Below are 21,355 nucleotides of genomic sequence, written 5' to 3'. Positions count from 1 at the left end.
GGCTCATGTATCGAGGTTCATGTCTCTAGAGGTTCATGCCTCTGGACTCACGTCTCTGCAAGCTCACGCTCACGTCTCTCCAAGCTCACGTCTCTTGGCTCATGTTTAAAGGCTCATGTGTCTAGGCTCACGTCTCTTGGCTCACGTTTACAAGCTCATGTGTTTGGGCTCACTTCTACAGGCTCATGTGTCTAGGTTTACGCACTGAACTAGTAAGCAAAAGAGGGACTTACTTCATCAATGATGTGATCAAGTTCCTACTAAGTAAATTCATGGTAGGGTACTGCAAATCCTCACCCTACTATCCCTAGGCTAATGGCCAGACTAAAAGCGCCAACAAGATTATATGTGCTATCCTAACTAAGATAATTGAAGCCTCACATAATGACTGGGAACAAAAGGGGCATACAAAACTGCTTACAAGTTGGCCATCCACACAATCCCTTTCAACTTGATATACGAAACAAATACTATCATGCTAATAGAATTCTTAGTACCAAGCTTAAGAATTGTTGTTAAGGAAAAGTTAACAAGAAATATACTGATCGATCGATTATTCACCATTTGGCCCAAATCCAACCACGAGCAGAGATCTACCAAGCGGGAATCATATGCAAGAGTGTTCTATCCAAACCCTAAGCCCCACTGGATTCCCGTCAACAAGATGCTAGAGGCCTAGGGCTTCTACAAATGAAGCCTGTCAATTTGGGTCCCTAAAACTTTGCCATCCACAAAACCTTGGAAACCAACAAGATCCAGGGGACGGTCTTAGTACCGAGTACCACCCCAGAAGTCTACTATGTAACCACTGACCGCCTGACTTACCATAAGGCGTTGCCATCTTACCCGCGCAAACGAACACTTAACTTTTGTAAAATGGCGCTTGAACATATAAAGTAGCCTTACTATAAGCTTAATGTCAAATAGGGAAATGAGACTTTATTACCAACATGAACCTATGTACGAATTATGTCACGTTATGGTTGTATCTATAATTAAATGGTGAGCTATCTCCAAATACTAAGAGTCCAACATGAGTAAGGCTCAAAGGTCAAGTGTTTCAGGAACTACTACCAGTCAAAGGTCCAGTAAGAGCAAGTTGAATTTGTAGTACCTCTCCAAATCATGATGTGAGATAGTAGGACCAACAAAATGGTAGCTCATCAATGCTGTGTCGCCAATGTTTTCATGGACAGGATGCATATCAAGAAAGAGCTTGACAGGTTCAGCCACTTATGTACTACAATCATAATGTTGTTGCTTTGCTCATGCATTCAATATGTTAGCTCATTTCTGTGCTCTTGCCTAGTCAAGCAACTTGCTCTGCTCAAGTTTAAAGCAGTCACCCACAAAAGCAGCTGTTCTGGATAGAGATGATAGTTCACAACCCTAATGTATACTGAATTAAAAAAACTAGAACATTTGCTGGACAAATACGAAAGCAGACAAAGATTGATGCTGCTCTGGTTAACTTAATTGAGTTGAGAAAAGATGACTGGTACCAAAACAGAATAAAGAACTCCTGACTTGCCCATTCAGGCCCCATAGGAGAGGAACTACAAGTCCTATTACTAGGAGGCGGCGATGAGTCATCCATGTTTGTAGATAAATACAGGAACCTCATTAAAAGGCCATGCCAAAATTTTGATTTCTACTTGTACAATCTTTGAAGGATTGGCTAGATTAAGAGTGATTCTTACTTTGTTATGCTTTGTCAAGAGATTTCATGGACACCACATTCTTGTTTGGAAGCAAAACTGTCCTCGTCTGCAGAGAGTTTGCCTCATTGTGGGCATGCAAAACCTTATACCTACTTCCACACAACATAGCCATGCGTTGAAGGCGACTTACAAAAAGATGGAAGACCTTATCATGGTCAACCATGCTGATTCTAACATGCTTGGGACTCGATCCAAAATGAATACCACTTCTTGTCAAGATCCCATTTGCCTTGAAAACCGCATGACAATCCTCGTCTTTCTCGCAGCGTACCCATGCAAATGCTGCCCAAAGCAAACAAGGCAAAGCTCTGTAAGTAGTAAAAGTATGCATCTGAGCTGCTTTTACAGTCATTACCCACGATGGTTAACTTTGTACTTAATTATAATTACATTGACAAAAAAGACAAATTTAGCATACCAGGTTGGGGAACTGTTTCCTTCCCGAAAAAGTTGCAATGCCCAGATGGGAAATTCTCAAGTGTAAAGCAGTCACTCTTGCTCACAGCAGCTCTAAGCTGTTCCCATCGTGATTCCATCTGTCTGTAACCGTAATCAAATAGGCCGTTTCGCAATAATACATCATCTTGGCCTTCCAATTTTTGTAATGTGTGATGGTAATATGACTTTCTGATAGCCTTAAGAATTTGGGAAGCTCGAAACTGTGAATCCTTGGAGACACCTATTGTGCTTAATTCGATATATTTGGTCATTCTTTTAGCAATATCAACATCCCGGACAAGTGCCCACCTGTACTCCAGCAAAAAGGGTTTTTTTTCCTTTGTCAAGCCTCCCTCTCTCTCTCTGTGTGTGTGTGTGTGTGTGTGTGTGTGTGTGAGTGTGTGCGCACACGAGTGTGTGCAAATCTGGGTGTCTGAGAGTGTGTGCATGCATGTGCACGTGTGCATGAAGATTGAGATTCTTAAAACAGGGATTTCTTACCCTATGCGTGTCCCGGCATGGCCGGTGCTTTTTGAGACTGTAAAGAGCATTATGTCATAGTCAGCGGCAAATGAAATAGGTGTATAATGCGGCCAATAGTAAGCCAAATCATAGATAACCAATCCTGTCCCATTCACTACTGAAGTATGAGGCATGCCATCTGGGTTGCCTGGTGATGTCACTAGCTCAATATAGGTATTCTGCTGATTCGGTTCATAATTTAGAGCATCTCCAGCCCACCTGTGTAATCCTGATTGAAGAAAATCCGTCATAGGAGGATATGACTGTTGCAGAAACAACAAGGCAGTTAGAAAACTCTCTCTCTCTCCCTGCCCATCTGTCTAATGCAAAAGAGCAACAAACAGAACATTGCAATGAAAGATTAGACTCAATTTGAAGCACTTACACATGTCTAATCTGTTGTATTTTCTGTTAATTCTGGGAGCAAATTGCTTCATGTGCAAGCCTGCCAAATGGCTGAAGGGCAAAACCTGAAAAAAGGGCAAATGAAATTCACCTACAAAGCTCCAAGGGACAACCCAAGTCACAGAGAACCTCTGTCTCTGATGATTGCTGGCTGTTGCTGCAGATCCAGGGCTACTTTGCTGCTGTTTCCTGCTGTTGATGGCCACTCAAAAGATTCTAGAGAGAGCTGAAGGCTGGGACTGGCTTGTAGGAGTGGAGATGGGAATGAAGGGGGTGGGAAGCGCGTTACGCAAAAAGTGTCCCTTACAGCTGGCCTGCTGGCCGGCCTCCACCCTTCGCTACCCTGCTTAGTCCACCCACCCTGCTGATCTGCCTGCTGCTGCCACTGCCCACAGGAGTCACCCACACTGCCTAGGCTGTCACACCTAGCTTCCTCCCAGTTCCTCCTGTGCCCACATGATTGTCCATCCCTGGCAAAGGTTGCCTGCCGTCAGTTCAGGATCATCAAAAGACTGCAAATTGACCCTGCCGAGAGAGGTGCACCACATGCTCCCCAACTGCAGCTGTCCTCAGCTGTGGACGTTGAACAAAAGAATTGACATGCTCTAAAGTGTGCTATTACCAGAGTTATGACATTCCCTAACAAATAAATGGAAGCTATAACGAATTTTTGAAGCTTACATTGCCTTCTTGAGAACCTATCTCGTGATGAAGCCTCTTATCAAGCATCTCTTGATGTGGTATCTACGGGTACCACATTCAGGAAACGCTTCACGAGTTCTCTTGATATGGTATCTACAATTGATGAGAATTTAAATCTCGGCGTTCTACATCCATGGTCTACGCCAATGCTCTGCCAGCTCATGCATAAGCTGGACATGGTTTGGCAATCGGTTCATGGGCGGATCCCTTCAGCTCCTTTAAGTCTCTTAAAGTCTCCTCATAGGAGGGCAAGATTAGCTTGTGCCTCGCATGGGAGCAAGACGTTATCAGGGTTGCTTTTCATAGGAGAGACCTCCCATGCTGGCGCTTGTGTCTCATAGGAAAGCAAGATTGGCTTGCGCTTTGCACATTAGGATAACATCACATGCCCCAAAAGTGAGAAAGAGGCTTATTTTGCAGAAAGGCAAGGGGATAACTACTTTAGAAGACAGGTGATGTCAAATGGAGAACCATTTCCACTAGTATGACTGGAACGTTGGCTCTTATACCACTACAACAGGCTTGGGCTTTAGATAGATCTTCAATCATAGGTAACCACAATGCAAAGATAATCATGCACAACTAATTAAACATGTATTTTGTGAATTCGTGACTGCAGTACTCCGGATAGGATGGGTTGCCCACCTACTAGATACTGTGTTATCAACTTTGAGTACAATGATTTGCAGAAGACTGGTGAAACTTATCGCTCAGAGCCTCCAACCTTAATGAACAAAAGCATGAGAGCTTCCTTGCCAATGTGGATATTGCTTGCATTGTTGATGAAGCCCGAAACTCAGCCTCAGCCCTCTACCTATGTAAAAACATAGGCCCAAAAAGTGTAGACCACTCTGGAGCACTACATGCATACTGTCCCATACCAAACCCTTAACTTACCAACCAATGCTTTCCAAAGGTTCTTGACAGTGTTGAGACACTGATTGGCAGTTTGAGATGCAAACGTCCTCGATCGAGCAAGCAATGGCTCTTCTTGGGCGGGTTGCAAAAATCTCATCCTTAGTCCGAAGGATATGTGGTTATACCACACGGCCATATATAATTTCAAAAGGTGCCTTGCCAATCTGGAAGTGAATTATGTTATTATATGCAAACTACACAAATCATAAGTAATTCTACCAAGCTGATTTTTGCTCCACCACAAAAAATTTCAGTATACCAAGCACAACTGGATTTGCTACCTCGCGTTGCCCATCCCTTCGTGGGGCAGACAAGAAACAACTTGGTATGCATTCTTGGCCAAAAGAAATATTTCTCAAGCACAAATACTCGTGTGTCTTGCATATGGCGGTATATGACATTCATCCATGACCTTCGAGGAAATTCTTAACACACACAGTTTTACATCGTAAGCTATCCTTCTCTTACACTGTAAGAGGGGTTTGTTGTCCCATCTTGTATGGAAACCCATATGCATGCAAAATCTTCATCCAAATGATAAGAATCTCGCATCTCAGAGAGGCTTTCATGATCAACAACAAAAAATGTAGCCACGTGAGATCTTTTGGACAATGCAACAGCTACTACATTCTTCTTCTTGAAGGTATGTCTAAAAAATGAAGCATCTCTATGAGAAAATACCAAAGGGTTGATCGTAGGTTTTAACTATAAATTCAGCTCACGATATAATATTTCCAAATAGTTAAGGCATGAATCACGTCCAAAAGTTAACCCCCAAAGATAGCTCTAAAGTTTGCAGATGTCACCAATTGGCCGACCATTTGGTCCATCTCCAGATCTCTGTCTTGTTCACTTGAGGCCAAGCCGGTGTCTCATGTGAAGGGGCCAGTATTTTGCATGACATGGACGGGAGCCAGACTGGTGCCACCCGTGTGTTAGCAGGATGGTGTCGTATGGACCGGAGCCAGACTCGTGCCATCCGTGTATGACTTGGACTGTGTTCTATCCATGGGATTGTCATGCTCTATCCATGGGACTGTCACTCCATAGGGAGGCTCGTGCCTGGATATGTGTCTTACCTATGGGACTGTCACTCCATAGGAAGACCGGGATTTATACTTTCTGTCGTGCCATCATTGTGCCCGACAGGAATGTCTAGTACTTATTCTATGAACGGGAGATATGTCCATAATATTGTTTGCACATGCATTCATGTTTGCATGCCTGGAACTGTTTTCGCGTGACTTGTATTCTTGTGTTTGTCTGTTTGACGTACCACTTATTGAGCGGGGACGCCTGCCAGTGAGTCGTGAAGTTTGCTTTGTCTTCTGACGAGTTTTGTTGTATTCTTGTGTTTGTCTGTTTGACGTGCCACTTATTGAGCGGGGACGCCTGCCAGTGAGTCGTGAAGTTTGCTTTGTCTTCTGACGAGTTTTGTTGCGTGTGAACAGGTGGTAAGTGTATTCCATTTGTTTATTTTATGGCATTATTTCTAACCTTTGTTTTTTATAAGGTTGCAGGTTCACACTCATTAATGAGTGGGCAGCCTCCCCAATACCTCATGGTGCCCTTTTCTAGGGAGGGCACATATTAGGCATAGTCACAAGGGACGGGGGACGGTGATGGGGGACGGGGACGGGACGGGGGACGGCCATAAGTAGGGAACGGGGACGGGGGAGGGAACGGCACTCAAAAAATATATATTTTTTAATTTTTCTACTCTACACTTATTCTACTTTGGAAGTACATCAAAATGAGCACAAATTTACACTAAATTGGTAAGCTTTTGAGTCATATTAATAATTAAGTAGATACAAAATGAGTCATGACTCAAGAGTCAGGAGTCAGGACTAAGCCTTAAGGAGGCAGAATACATGGACTGACTCAAATGAGTCAATGACAAAAAAGTGCTGAAGACTAGAGGGTAGAGGCTAGAGCTAAGTAGTAAGGCCCATGAATCATGATCCATGAATGATCATCCACGTGAAGTGCTCGCCTCATGGTCATGGGTAGCTTGTGCCAAAGAAGCATCAAGCTCATCCTCAGTCTCATCCTCACTGGCATGCTGCTCCTGCACCTCATCCTCTTGTTGCTCTTCTTGTTGACTCATCTCCCACTCGGTGAAGGAATCTGCCTTCTTGGTCACGCTCTTGCAAAGCATTCGCCAGTTCGCGCTGACGAAGACAAGGTCATTGGCACGCTCTACCCCGAGTCGGTTCCTCTTCCTAGAGGCAATGTGGCTGTAGGTACTCCAAAGTTGCTCCAAGCAAGAGAAGCTGACGGCCTGGCTAAGTATGCGGATGGCAAGCTGCTGCAGCTTCGGTCCATCTGAACCAAAGTCCTCCCACCATAGAGCAGCACCAACTTTGGAGCAATCAACTTGTGCATCATGACAGCCATAGGAGCCATGAAATGACCTGTACATCGAAAGTTGGTCCCTGATCTTGCGCGCCTAACCGATGCATTAGGCACAAGACGATCCAAGATGATCCTCCATCCAGCGCTCACCTCCCGGTCGCTCTCCTGCTTGTTGCCTTGGAATTCTGGGTCCACCACATAAGCTGCTGCATGCAATGGAGAGTAGTAGGAATTCCACCTTCCTAGACACAAGGCATGGATCTCCTCGTATCTGTCTTCGTCAGGCACGAAGTCTTTCAACTTCTCTATCATGCGATCCATGGCCTCGTAGACCTTGCCTATGCATGGTTGCATAGCGTCTACAATCCTCAATAGGTGGACTATGGGCCTCACCATAGCATCTGTGGTCTTCACACGCTCCCACCAAGAGGCGTCATCCGCCCGTAGCCTACACTCTTGGCCAGTGTTTGTATGGGACTCTTGCATGGCGACAAACTCGTCGCTAAGGAAAAGCCCCCTCAAAGCACCGCTACAATCCTTCAACCGGCCCAACATGAGAAAGTTGTGGGCAAACCGGGTGTCGGAATATTTGAGGAGAGAGAGACAGGACCTCTTGTTGAACTCATGCCGAAGTCTTTGGTGGTTGAGGACAAAGGAGACCATGGTGTTGGCCTCCTCAATGAGCGGGTTGATCCATGGTAATGCCCCGATGTCCTTGAGGAGGTTGTTTAGGCAATGAGCCATACAAAAGGACACTGTGACATGTCCATACATACCTTGGAGAATAGCTCCCGCCGCCCTATTGGAAGGCTCCCCATCCGCAACAAAGCCCACTACATGCTCGGGGCCAACAATCTCCATGGTGGTAGCCCACTCCGCCGCAAGCACATCCGCGCTCTTCCCAGTGCCAGATGCATCATGAGATGAGATGAAGTACATCTCTCCGCGGGAATATGCAACCATGCCGTGAATACTCCTCTTGCGGGTGTAACTCCATCCATCCACAATGAGGGAGACTCCGTTCCTCTCCCATTGCCACTTTGTGTTGTCGGCCGCTTGCTCTACAATGCGCTTCTCCTTCTCGAGCAATGTAGTGCGCAAGCTCTCGAGGGGAGCGTATAGGTTGAGCCATACTCCCTAATCTTCTTAACCATGACCTTGAAGTATTCCAACCTATTCAAGAAAGTAATTTACTAATGAGAAGGGGACTAGGATAATGAAAACATGAATGATGAATTGGCAATGATCGATTGCACTTACCTAGCCGCTTGAAAGGCAATGTGGTCGTGGAAGAAGAAGCGGGCCATCACCATATCCACCTCCTCCTTCAACTTGGGGTTCCAATTCTCCCCGAGTGTAGATTGTCGCTGTGGGCCACGTAATGGTTGAGAGGCCGTGGAGATGGAGGGTGCCGGCGTCGTGGATGGAGTAACATTCCGACTTGATGGTGAAGGTGATGGTGTGCATGATCCCGATCCACCACATGACTCCATTGTAGAGGCTTGAGTTCCTCTCCCCATCGTCGCGGGATCCACGGCCACTTGTGGTGTCCTTCTTGTCGCTTCGACTGCTTCGTAGACGCTAAGCTTATCAAGAAGTTCCCGTCTCTTCTCGGGCATGACATTCGTGCAAAACCTCACCTCATGCCCACTCTCATGCAAGAGGTGGGCTCGCACTTCGTCGGCGCCACCCGTTCGCCGGTACGGGCAAAGCTTGCATACCCATGGCCGAGAACCGCCTCCATGAGCGGATGGGGTATAGCTAACCTCCTCCCACCATGTCCATCCCGTTGTCCTTCTACGAGAAGCCCCGGCACGTGAGGAGGATGCCATGGTTGAAGATGGCTTGACTCTTGAGCCTTGAGGAATGAGAAAGAGAGAGAGAGAGAGAGAGAGAGAGAGAGAGAGAGAGGCCTAGAGGCTAGAGCCTAGAGGTTTGGAAGTTGGAAGACTCAAAAGGCTTGAAAGTTGAGGGAGAGGTGAGAGAGAAAGAGAGAGAGAGGCCTAGAGCCTAGAGGCTTGGAAGTTGGAAGACTCAAGAGGCTTGACGGAGAGGTGAGAGAGAGAGAGAGAGAGAGAGAGAGAGAGACAGTCTAGAATCTAGATAGTAGGGCGGCGACCCGCGGGCCTTGTGTGAGAGCCTAGAGGCTTGGAACTTGGAAGTTGGAAGCTAGAAGAAGCTTGAAAGCTTGAGCCTTGAGAGTTGTGTGCGCTTGTAGCCTTGTAGAGGCTTGTTCTTATATAGATAGGCAAGAGAGAGAGAGGAAAGCCTCAAGGGCAAGAGAGAGCGAGAGGGCCAAGCCTCAAAGGCTCAAGGCCCAAGGCCAAGCCAACAGCCGTAAACGGCTAGAAACGGCAAGCGCATCGGCCAAAAACGGCGAGCGCAACGGCAAAAAAACAGCCAGAAAAAAACGCAACGGCTCTCTGCCGTCTCCCCCACAGAGCCGTCCCCCACCGGCGTCCCCGTTCCTGCCCCGTCCCCTGCGAGTGACGCGTCGTGGGGGACGTCCGTCCATCCCCGTCGCTGTTCCGTCCCGATTCGGAGTCCCTGCATTCCAAGCAGACGTCCCTTCCGTCCCCTGTGACTGCATTATGGGCACCCACACTTGGGCCATGGTGAGGAGAGAAGCCCTCCCTTAACCGTGTGTGGTGGTGGGTGCATGGTCACCTAGCCACCCCCCCTTGGAAGCCTTCAAACTGGCCGCCCCCCATGCAAAGGGTGAGTCGGCCACCTGTACGTGGCCCGGCCACCTTCGCTAGGCCTCCCTTCTCTTGCCCACCACAGGCGGCCCGCAGGCGGTTGCGCACAGGTCTCCTTCTCTTGCCCGCAGGCGGCTGTGCTTACAGGCGACCTCCTCTCTTGCTTGCGCACAAGCAAGCTACTCAACAGGCGACTCTTGCTCCCCATATTATCGGGCAGCTGCTGGTGATCCATTCTCTACCCTCAAGTAGGCTGCAACAGACGACACTCTCACTCTCTTGCTGGCTGGCGGGCAGTAACCAGGTGATTCTCTCTCTTGCTGGCTATTGGGCTGCTGTTCAGGGCTTTCCTCCGTGCAAGCACAGCCGATCAACAACGGTCTGCAGAGCAGCCCATCTCTCCATCAAACGTAAGCTCCAGTCGTGTGTGTGTGGCAGCCCGATTCAGACCCAAAACAGTCCCATATTCAGGTCTCTCAATACTTGATGCTGCAGCCCGGGTATAGTACCACGAACTCACACATATTGTCCAGCTTATACTCTGTTGATACCAAAGGTTTTTGCAAAGCTTATTGAAAGGGATTCAAGCAAAGGTCCTTGGTGTAAAACATTTGAGGGATATTCACTGCTGCTAACACCCGTTCGGTGCCGGGTAGTCCAAGCTTTTGGAGAACCACAGTCTGTAGGTGCCGAGATCGGGAGAGCCAGTCGTTAGTACGGGAGCGCCTGTTTGTGCGTGGTCCTGGAACACCAGTGGGGCGCTCTCTGCGGATTCCAGTGAAGGCACGGGACCGTAGAGACTAGACTTCTTCAAGTGGACGTCTACTTCAAGTCTCTTGTTTGGTAACTGTATTTATTTCAGTTGTACATGGACATCATCTGGTTCATTGAACCCATGGAGCATTGTATCACTTAAATACTCCCAATAATATATTATATATTAAGGGGGGGGTCGGCCCGTTCCGGCCCCAGTGCTGGTGTCCATTGATCATCATTTCATTTCAGTTTTTCAGTTGTTATTGAGTTTTCCATTCATATTGTGATATTTAAGTTGTGCTATTACGCGTGTGGGTGTCCAACGGAGTCTACTCCTACTTGACGGAATCGGTTTCATCGGTATCAGAGCACGGTTATTTCCCTCTTCTTAGTGGGGAAACGAACCTGTGTTTTGGACACCCCGCTTCTAGCACACTTAACACAATGGACAGCCAAGGCAACCCTTTGGAAGTGCCTAATTCGAGGGGCCCATCAAGTGCCTCGCGTGGTTTTGATGCTTTTGCAGGGAAGGCAGAAGCCCCTTGAGAGGGTGAATGACAGTGATTCGAGGGGATAACCGTCTCGTGGAAAGACAGTTATGCAAGAAGAGGAACCTAATGCAATGAGGACTGAATTGGAGCATATGAGAAAGCTTTTGCAGGCAAAAGAGCAAGAGCTGAACTTCTTGCATGAAGATCCCCATGTACAAAGTGCCATTGAAGCAAGGAAAGCCGATGCAATGGTGGACATGACTTTTGAGTCCATGGCACAAGAAGTGGGCAAGAAGCCAAGGGAGTTGGCACTTTCCTACCTCCTCCGCAAAGGTGATATCAAAGAGGGGGAAGATGGAGAGCTGAAATTCAGAAATCCACCTCGCTTGAAGCATGGAGATCCCGCATCTCAAAGGTTGAGGTCATTTATGCAAAGGGAAGAGGTGACATCCACCTCTCGTCATGCATCTTCTCCACAAGGCACAATGGTCACATGTATTCAAGGCATGTATCCCATGGAGGGGGTGACAGGTCCGCAACTAGAAGAGCTTTGCCTACTGAGTTGTCTCATGGAGAGACATTGCCTTATGCATGAAGGTCACATGCATTTGATTTTCAGCTTCGTGGAGCACATGCCACCGTGCTTCATGAAACTTCCATGATGGCCCATGGAGCCCATGCAGATAGGGCTGCCCCGTTGGATAAGGGGAAAAGAAAAAGAGAGGACCATGAGCCTCATGCCAGAAAGCTCAAGGAATTCAAAGCAGGTGAGAAGTCCGTTAAGTTTGATGTTTTTCATGGAGAGTATGATGCTTCCAAGGTGTTAGCATTTGTGGCACAGTTTGATATTGCTTTTAGCGATGAGGACTTCACTGAGAAGTCTAAAGTACGCCATGCTAGCATGTTCTTGAAGGGGACAGCTGCTCATTGGTGGATCACTGAAAAGACCACCAAAGACCCCATTTGCACTTGGAAAGAGTTTAAGGACAGATTTTATGCCCAGTTCTTGCCACCTAATGCGGAGCAAACTCTCATCCAAAAGTGGGATAGACTTGAGCAAAGAGATAATGAAAGTGTGTAGCAATATGTCAATAAGTTTTGGAAAGTGTTGCTTGAGATAACTCCCTTTATGCAAATCACTGAGGATGAAAAAAAGAGGAAGTTTCGCTCCGGATTGCAACCAGCTTATCGTTCGAGCATTGAATTGCACCCGAAACACACTTTGCAGCAGCTTATAGCCTCTGCTCTTGCTACGGAGCAATTGGTGCTCAAAATTAAGCAAGATCAAGGGGGTTCTAAAGGCAAAGATAAGGCTGTCCCAAACCTGCAAAAAGATGGACAGCCACCTAAAAAGAGCTTCCGAGAGATCCAGAAGGGAGGTAAAGTTGAAAATACCTCATCTAAAGATCATGGGCCAAAGAAGAACAAATTTGGCTTGACCCCCGAGCAAAGGGAGCAATATGCCAAGGAGGGGAAACGTTTTTCTTGTGGCAGTAAAGAGCACATTGCCCTGACCGCAAACCAAAGCATGAGGATAAGCAAACCAAGGCAAATGTGCATGCAGTTCCCGATGTGCAGGGAAACACAAAACTTGATGGAAAAGAGAGGATGGTATGCAAAGCATGGGGTCAAATCAAGGATCATCCCGCCTTATTTATGTTTGATGGTTGTGCAACAGATAACTTCATCTCTATTCAGATGGTAGCCGCCTTGGGTATTGAGGTTGAGAACATGGGGCCTCAAATTGAAGCAGAAGCTACCTTTGTTGGTAAAGAGGTGCAGGTTACCCCACTTATAGGGAAGTTGCGCATACATATCCACGGTTACCCCACTTATGGGGAAGTTGCGCATACATATCCACGGTTACCTTGATCATGAGCATTTCTTGGTTGCACCACTTAATGGATGTGATGTATTGCTTGGCAAGCCATGGCATCATAGGCTTGAGCCCTGCAAAGAGTACAAGACAAACATGATTTCTTTTATGCATAGAGGCCGCATGCATGTCATTGACGCCGGCAAGGAAGGGGATTCTATCCCACTTGTATCTCATATCCAAATTAATAAAGCAATGAAAAAGAGTCTTTCTGCGTACTTGGTTTTTGTTCGTGATAGCATTGAACCAAGTCATCAAAATGTGGATGCTTTGACTCAGGATAGGCTGAATTTTCTTCATGCATACAAAGATTGTTTTGCTGATGCATTGCCAGGTGAATTACCTCCTCAAAGGCCCGAGGATCATCGCATAGATCTTGTGCCATGCAGTTCTCCACCTAACAAACCCGCATACCGTGTGAGTGCCGCACAACAAGAAGAGATCATGAAGCAGGTTAATGAGCTTTTAGAGAAAGGTTTGGTTCAGCCAAGTTTCTCACCTTATTGCTCTCCCGTGCTTCTTGTTCAAAAGAAAGACGGGCCATTCCACATGTGTGTGGATTATAGAGCTCTAAATAAGCTCACCATCAAGAATAGATTTCCAATCCCGCGTATTGATGACATTTTGGATAAGCTTGATGGCTCGGCTTGTTTCAGTCGTCTTGATTTGAAGAGTGGTTATCACCAAATACGAGTGGTGCCACAAGATGTCCACAAAACTGCATTCAGGACAACTTTTGGATTATATGAATTTTTGGTGATGTCTTTTGGTCTCACCAATGCCCCAGGCACATTCAATCGTATGATGGATAGGATATTCCGACCCCATCGCAAATTCACAGGTGTATTCTTTGATGACATCTTGGTTTTCTTCAAGAATGAGCAGGAACATAGAACTCATTTGGTCACAGTGTTCAAAGAGTTGCGGAAGCATCAACTTTTCATTAATGCCAAGAAAAGTGAGTTCTTTCTTTCAGAGATACATTATTTGGGTCACATTGTATCCAAGGATGGAGTAAGAATGGATCCTGTCAAGATAGAAACCATTCAGAATTGGCTAGAGTTGCAAAATGTACATCAAGTACGTAGTTTTCTGGGATTATGTTCATACTATAAGCGTTTCATAAGGCATTTCGCTATGATAACCACCCCTCTACATGATCTCACAAAGAAGAAAGCCACTTTCAAATGGACTCCAAAGGAGCAGGATGCCTTCTTGCAACTCAAGCATGCTATCATATGTGGACCCGTATTGATTGTTCCCGACTTGCAAAGGTCATTCATAGTGGAATGTGATGCTTGTGGCGATTGTATAGGGGCTGTCCTAAATCAAGAAGGTCATGCAGTAGCATATGAGAGCCGTCGTTTGCATGATGCTGAGCTTCATATGGATATCTATGAGAAAGAGCTCTTGGCTGTAATTCATGCCTTAAAGATATGGAAACATTATCTTCTTGGGGTTGAATTTGTAGTCAAGACAGATCATCAAAGCTTGAGATACTTTCTGTCTCAAACAAAGCTTTCGGAGAAGCAGATGAGAATGGCAAACTTTCTTTCCATGTTTCATTTTCAGATTGTACATACTCTGGGAAAGAAAAATGTGGTGGCAGATGCATTATCCAGGAGGCCTTATGTGGCTACAGTTTCAGTGGCTTCTCATGGGGACTTATCTGCCATGCGAGATTTGTATCATTTGGATGCTGATTTTTGCCATATATGGGCTGATTTGATGGCTGGTCACTCACATGCCTCTTATGTGATCAAAGAGGGTTATCTTATGAAGGATAACTGCTTATGTGTGGTGAAGGATATGCGTCCAAAGGTTATGGAGGAATGTCACGCTCCACCTTATGCTGGTCATAGAGGTATCATGCCTACTACACGCATGATTGAGAGATATTTCTTTTGGCCAAGCATGCGTAAAGACATTGAGGCACATGTACGTGCATGTATTACTTGCCAAAAAGTGAAATTTGACAGGCAAAAATCTCTAGGTTTGCTTCAGCCATTACCTATTCCCTCGCAGCTATGGGAAAGTATTACTATGGACTTTATTATGGACTTGCCTAGATCCCAGCATGGAAATGATGCTATTTGGACCATTATAGACAGGTTAGCAAGCAAGCTCATTTCTTGCCGTCAAGAAAACCATTAAAGTTGATCATATGGTGAAGCTTTTTCTTGCTAACATCTTCAAGCATCATGGTATGCCTAAGTCCATTATTGGGGATAGAGATCCCAAGACTACGAGCCTCTTCTGGAGGGCTTTATTTGATAACATGGGCACTAAACTTGAGTTTTCATCAGCTTATCATTCCCAAACGGATGGCCAGAGTGAAGCTGCAAATTCAGCTGTGTTGGATTTGTTGAAGTGTTATGTGGCAGATCAAAAGACTGCATGGGAGAAGTATCTTCCACTTGTTGAGTTTGCCTACAACAATACGGTTCATGCCTCCACGAGAAAGGCCCCGTTTGAGATTATTTATGGCAGAGTGGTCTTGCCACCCATCCTTCGTACAACGGATGAGATTTTTGCAGCTGATAAGTATGTACGTGACTTGGATGTAGCCTTTGCTCAGGTACGGACAGCCATTGCAAGGTCACAAGATAAGCATAAAATGGCTGCTGACAAGCATAGAAGGGACATGCAGGTCAAAGAAGGTGATTGGGTTTTGGGTAAATGAAGATTATTTTGTTGACTACCCACAGTTGTTGCAGGCATATCTTGAGGCTTTTCAGTTGAGAACAACTCTTTAGAAGCCCGGGGGGATGTCACCGATTGGCCGACCATTTGGTCCATCTCCAGATCTGTGTCTTGTTCACTTGAGGCCAGGAAGGTGTCTCATGTGAAGGGGCCAGTATTTTGCATAACCAGATTGGTGCCACCCGTGTGTTAGCAGGATGGTGTCGTATGGACGGGAGCCAGACTCGTGCCACCCGTGTATGACTTGGACTGTGTTCTATCCATGGGATTGTCACGCCATGGAAGAGCCAGTATTTGTGCCGTGTCTTGCTTATGGGACTGTCACTCCATAAGGAGGCTCGTGCCTGGATCTGTGTCTTACCTATGAGACTGTCACTCCATAGGAAGACCGGGATTTATACTTTCTATCGTGCCATCATTGTGCCCGACAAGAATGTCTAGTACTAGTTCCATGAACGGGAGATATGTCCATGATACTGTTTGCACATGCATTCATGTTTGCATGCTTGGAACTGTTTTCGCGTGACTTGTATTCTTGTGTTTGTCTGTTTGACGTGCCACTTACTGAGCGGGGACGCCTGCTAGTGAGTTGTGAAGTTTGCTCTGTCTTTTGACGAGTTTTGTTGCGTGTGAATAGGTGGTAAGTGTATTCCATTTGTTTATTTTATGGCATTATTTCTAACCTTTGTTTTTTATAAGGTTGTGGGTTCACACTCATTAATGAGTAGGCGGCCTCCCCAATACCTCATGGTGCCCTTTTCTAGGGAGGGCACCCACACTTGGGCCATGGTGGGGAGAGAAGCCCTCCCTTAACCATGTGTGGTGGTGGGTGCATGGTCACCTAACCACCACCCCTTGGAAGCCTTCAAACTGGCCGCCCCCCATGCAAAGGGTGAGTTGGCCAGCTGTACGTGGCCCGGCCACCTTCACTAGGCCTCCCTTCTCTTGCCCGCAGGCGGCGGGAACTAATCCAATGGGGTTAGGGGGCCACGGGATTAGGGATTAACAAGCTGATACTTGTATGTACCTGGACAGAAATCTACGGATTAGGGAACTAATCCAGCGGGGTTAGGGGGCCACAAGATTAGGGATTAACAGGTTGATACTTGGCTAGGGTTCCTAGATTAATAAAACAAGCTTAATGGCCTTTTATAGCGAGTTCGCTATTTATTGCGTAGTTATCAGTACATAAGTGAGAGCTTGGGTTATTATGAGACATACTTGTGGGGATGCACCACTAGTGGTTTGGCTTGGACCAGGCCACACACATGGCGAGTATGTAGGTTGGCGTGTCGAAGGCCTATGGGCACGCTTTGGTGGTATGGGATGCTGGAGTTAGACACGGGCCTATGGGATTGTGCAGTAAGCCCTAGCCTTGGCTCGGGGGAGATCTTAGTGGATGCCGGTCGCCGTCGGGAGCGTAAGGACCAACCTTGGTTTTCAGCTATGTTTAAGGAAATTCAGGGAAGGCCTTTATAGCCACAATGCAATCTCCACATGCATCACATTCAACCCTGAATGGTTTACGCAAATCAGAGGTCACAAGCATGAACCTATGACAATGGCATTCTTAAGCTTTGATTTACGCAAATCCAAAGTCACAAGCACAAAAACTGTGACAATGGCATTCTTAAGCTTTTTGGAAGGCATTCCGCTCTATGTTTGTCCAATTAAAGACAATTTTATTCTTTGTAAGATCATGTTGTGGTCATACATGCAAAGTGGAGTATAAACCGTCAATAGTACGAGCATAAGCCAAGAAAGCTTATGACTTCATGCACTGATTTCAGCTTAGATCATTCTTGAACGGCTTTAACTTTGGCAATATCCATTCATATGATGTCATTCTTTAATACAATATAACCAAGATAATGTATTTCCAAGAGGCAGAAATTCCTCTTCTTGCCATTCGTGAAGAGTTATATTTTCCAAAGCTCTTCAAATACAATGGCCACTTCTCTTCTTTTGTCTTGGAATACGCTAAAATATAATCAAGAGAAGGTGCCCTTGAATTTCCAATGGCCACTAAAAATGTAATCCATCATCTTGTTAAAATTGGCGAAGCATTGGTAAGGCCAAATGGTACGACATGACTGTACTAGGCCTTGCTATTCATAGACTTATAACCACCCGACTGCTGCTGTCAGCCAGGTCTCTTGGACAAATAACTAGCAAAAACCCTATAAAATGATGGTCGATGCCTGAAAAGGCTCCTAATCATATTCAAAACGGGGGAATAATCATGTCCACATGCCATGCATGGCGTGTGGGTTGTCACATGCAAGGCCTTTTCATACGAGACTCTCCCTTCCACTCTTCCCAAGATGGCAAAGCAACCTCCTCTTTATAAAAATGCTTTCACCTAGAGGGAGGCTTTCATGATCATGGCTTTGGATAGACACAATAAACAGGTGTAAGGCTTTCCAAAGGTGCTGTCACATAGAGAGAGGCTTTCATGATGAAGAATTGGATAGACAAGACGATGATGGAAACATAAGCAAGGATCCCATAACATTAATGAATTGGGCTATGCTCGTCTTATCTATAATACATCACAGTGGAGGAACTAGATTTCCTTTCTACCTCACTTCAGTTGTGTAAAGCGAAACTCTTTTGATCTCACTGGCCCCTGTAGACATTATATGACCTTTGTTCTCTCCTTGTTTTTCTATTTGTGTTCCCTTATGTGCATGTGTAGTAGTGACAAAACTCTGAGTGTTAAGAGACTCACCAAAATCTTCCTAAATTCAACTGCACAATCTGTAACAAACGATTGATTCAAGCTAAAATAAACAAATCTGTGAACAATAGAAATTCATTAATGAACATACCATAACAGGGCTTCTGACTTGTGTATGGCAGGATATAGACTCCAGAGACAGAGAGACAGAATGGATGGGCTTACCGAGTAGAAGGGTGCAGCCGAAACAACATCAACTGGTTTATCACGAGATGAAGAAGAGAGTGCATATAATAATGCATGGATAATCTGTGAAGATCCAGTGCCCACAATAATGTGATGTCCATCAGAGACTGCATTTCCAACCATTTTATGCATCAAGTTTATCTCAACAGCCAATGATGGCTCCAAGAACCAGCAGACTGCATTGGTATTAGAGAAATAGCTCATCCTATCTCCTCCCCCTAGTAGCACCATAGTTGTTGCATCCTGATTTGATAACCAATATGTCTCAAACATCTTTGGATCTCCACTGCAAAAACGTAGATTTAAATCTCATTTTACTATTTAAAAAAACGATCACGCTAAGAAAGGCAACATATAAGAACAAAATCCAATACTCATGACTAAGCTCCAGTATGCATCATAAGCTCCTAGCACAATCTGAGGATTTTGGCGTACAAACAAAAATGTTTTTAAAAAAAAAACAGGATAGAATGCATCCACAAACAGACTTACTGATCAAAATTGATGGTACAGTCATCAATGATTTCTGAGCAACTGTTGCCCCTAAAGCATGAATAGCATCGGCAACTTCCACCATTAACACCATCATGTTCATAGTGACCTTGCCCGGAACAAGGTTGACTGTGAAGTCCCCTCTGTGCCTTCCCTGCTCCATTCACAGTTATGTACCCAATACTTTGGTTGGCATGATGGGAGAATCTGGCTGGAGCAATGCGGCCCAGTAAAGCTGATAAGAAGAGGGCATTGAGGCAAATTGAAGCCACCAACCAGTATTTGATGGCCTGACTTGAAACAGAGCAATCTTCTGGTGTCAGTGGAGTGCTGTGCAGATGGTTATGATTCTGGGGTACGACATGGTCCTTTTTCTGGTTCTGGTTCTCTTTCTGAAACTTTTTTCTGCACTGTGGTAATGAATTCTTGCCACAGTGAGGGACTGTACCCTCTACAGCCATGTCTGAGACAACTGTTTGTATAGCAGTTTATGAGAAAAACACTGCACAGCGTTTGGCTAAAGAAAAGCTTTGCTCCTGCACTACAAGCTTTCCATAGCTGCAAGCTTGATCACAGGCAAACTTAACGGGGCTACTTTTGGCAGGAAACGAAAGCTTTTAACTGTTTTTTGGCCATAGCTGCTTCAGCGTGAGGAGATGGCAGCTCACACAAAAATCCCCAGCGCTTTCAAATACAGCAGAGGAGAACAAAGCTTTCACATAGGCTATGGCAAACAAGCTTTCAGGAAAAGCCTTGCTGCCTTGCCATAGATAATAGCTAAAAGCGGGGCAAAAAAAGGCAGCAATTTGAAGCTCACCTGCGCCATGGTAGCAGCCCGCGTAAGGAAAAAGAGAGCCTGTTTTAATTCTATCTGCACAGGCGGCGACTGATAACAAAAACAACAGTAAATGCAGCTTTCGTTTACATCAAATACGGTTTTTGGTGAGCAATTCCCAAGCTTGTTGCTTGTCAAGTTGTCAGGAAACCTTGCTTTCTTCGGAGAGCGGTAGCACACGCTTTTATCATTTGAATTTCTGTCATTGCGGACAAGATGGCTGGCTCAGACGCTAAACCTCATGTCCATAGCTCAGGATTCTGTAAATTGTGTGCACACAATCCCAACTCACATCTCCATAGCTGGGGTTTATGTTGGCAGAAATCATGCCTGCACAAAATCCAAGCAAGCAACTCCATAGCTAGGGTTTCTGCGGCAGAAAAGATGCCTGATTGCACAAAGAGCCTCCATGGCTTGGTTCTGCAGAAAAGATAACTCGCTGCACAGAATTTAAAGTCCACAGCTAGGGTTTCTTCCTGCGTACAGTTCTTAGTTCAACCATCCATAGCTAGGGCTTTGTCTGAGAAAAAAGATGCATTCCCCCTTCTTTCATGTGCATGAGGCCTTGAAACCACAGCCAGACTTCTTCACAACACCCCTCCCTCCAGCATAGCTAAGATTTATTTCTGCGCGAGGCTGAAGCGAAACCGCGATCAGTCGAGAACTTTCATGGGCAAAAACTACTGTGGAGAATCAAACAGTGTCATGCTTGCAACCGTTGCTTTTGGTCTGCCAATAGCCAAGCATGCTCCACTGCGACAGCAAAAATTAAAAAAAAACAAGTCCAAGAAATTGTCCACAAGGAGGCAGACAAGGGTGCCCCTTGTCCAACAAAACGAGGGTCATGAGAGAGAGTGTGTGTGTGAGAGAAAGAGAGAGACAGACAGACAGAGAGGGGGGCTCTCTTGAGCTTCTTCCTCAAAGCATACACCACTGATGAAATTTCAAAAAGCTCTGCTCAAACCTCCACTTGGAAGTTGGAAGAATGGCTCCTGAATCTATATTCAAATCTCCCATAACTGATTGCAGTAGGGGGACCTCATGAATCATGGGCAATGATGACTCATGAGGTCCCCATACAATCATAGCCTTTCAGTGTAGCCTATCATTTGCCATTTAAGACTCTAATCATAGTCCCAATCATTTGCCATTCATGAGCTGATGAGTGACCAATGACTCGAATTAAAGCTTTAAACTCACTAGGAATTAAAGGTTAGTGAGGTAGGTAAAAGGTACTTTTACAAAGGAGGATGAAGAACTTGGAAGCCAAAATTGTCAAGAAGCTCAAGAAAGTCAAGCACATACATGAAAGATGATGGAATAGACTCGGAGATTCAGGAACCTATGAGGATAAGGCAGATCACTCTCTCTAAGGACACCTCACTTGTGGAGGCTCTCTATTTTATGTAACTTCTCCTAATTTCCTAATATAATCAGCTTGTTCTTTGAAAAAAAAAAAAGGTTAGTGAGGTAGGGAATTTCCTGACCAATGACTCGAATTAAAGCTTTAAAG

General features: G+C 45.6%; 1 protein-coding gene across 1 annotated transcript; it reads right to left on the bottom strand.

The window, feature by feature from the left end:
* Positions 1-1,426: 1,426 nt before the first annotated feature.
* Positions 1,427-20,933, bottom strand: LOC147623788 (tryptophan aminotransferase-related protein 1-like). The gene is made up of 5 exons (XM_086820396.1): positions 19,008-20,933; positions 18,495-18,801; positions 2,661-2,944; positions 2,140-2,468; positions 1,427-2,003 (listed from the first exon to the last, which is right to left on the bottom strand). The coding sequence occupies exons 1-5, from the start codon at positions 19,466-19,468 to the stop codon at positions 1,705-1,707; spliced, it is 1,680 nt and encodes a 559-aa protein (XP_086676522.1). The 5' UTR covers positions 19,469-20,933; the 3' UTR covers positions 1,427-1,704.
* Positions 20,934-21,355: the final 422 nt, after the last annotated feature.

Source organism: Cibotium barometz, chromosome 26 (genome assembly GCF_041138505.1).
Source record: "Cibotium barometz isolate CiBa-2024 chromosome 26, ASM4113850v1, whole genome shotgun sequence".
Classification (NCBI taxonomy): domain Eukaryota; kingdom Viridiplantae; phylum Streptophyta; class Polypodiopsida; order Cyatheales; family Cibotiaceae; genus Cibotium; species Cibotium barometz.
Note: the sequence above shows the minus strand (reverse complement) of the source record. Positions and strands in the feature narration are given on the sequence as shown.

Coding starts and splice junctions, on each gene's coding strand:
- LOC147623788 (XM_086820396.1), bottom strand. CDS start 19,468: ATGGCTGTAGAGGGTACAGTCCCTCACTGTGGCAAGAATTCATTACCA. Junction 2,945..18,494: donor CGGCTGCACCCTTCTACTCG/GTAAGCCCATCC, acceptor TTTCTGCAACAG/TCATATCCTCCTATGACGGA. Junction 2,469..2,660: donor CATGCCGGGACACGCATAGG/GTAAGAAATCCC, acceptor GCTGGAGTACAG/GTGGGCACTTGTCCGGGATG.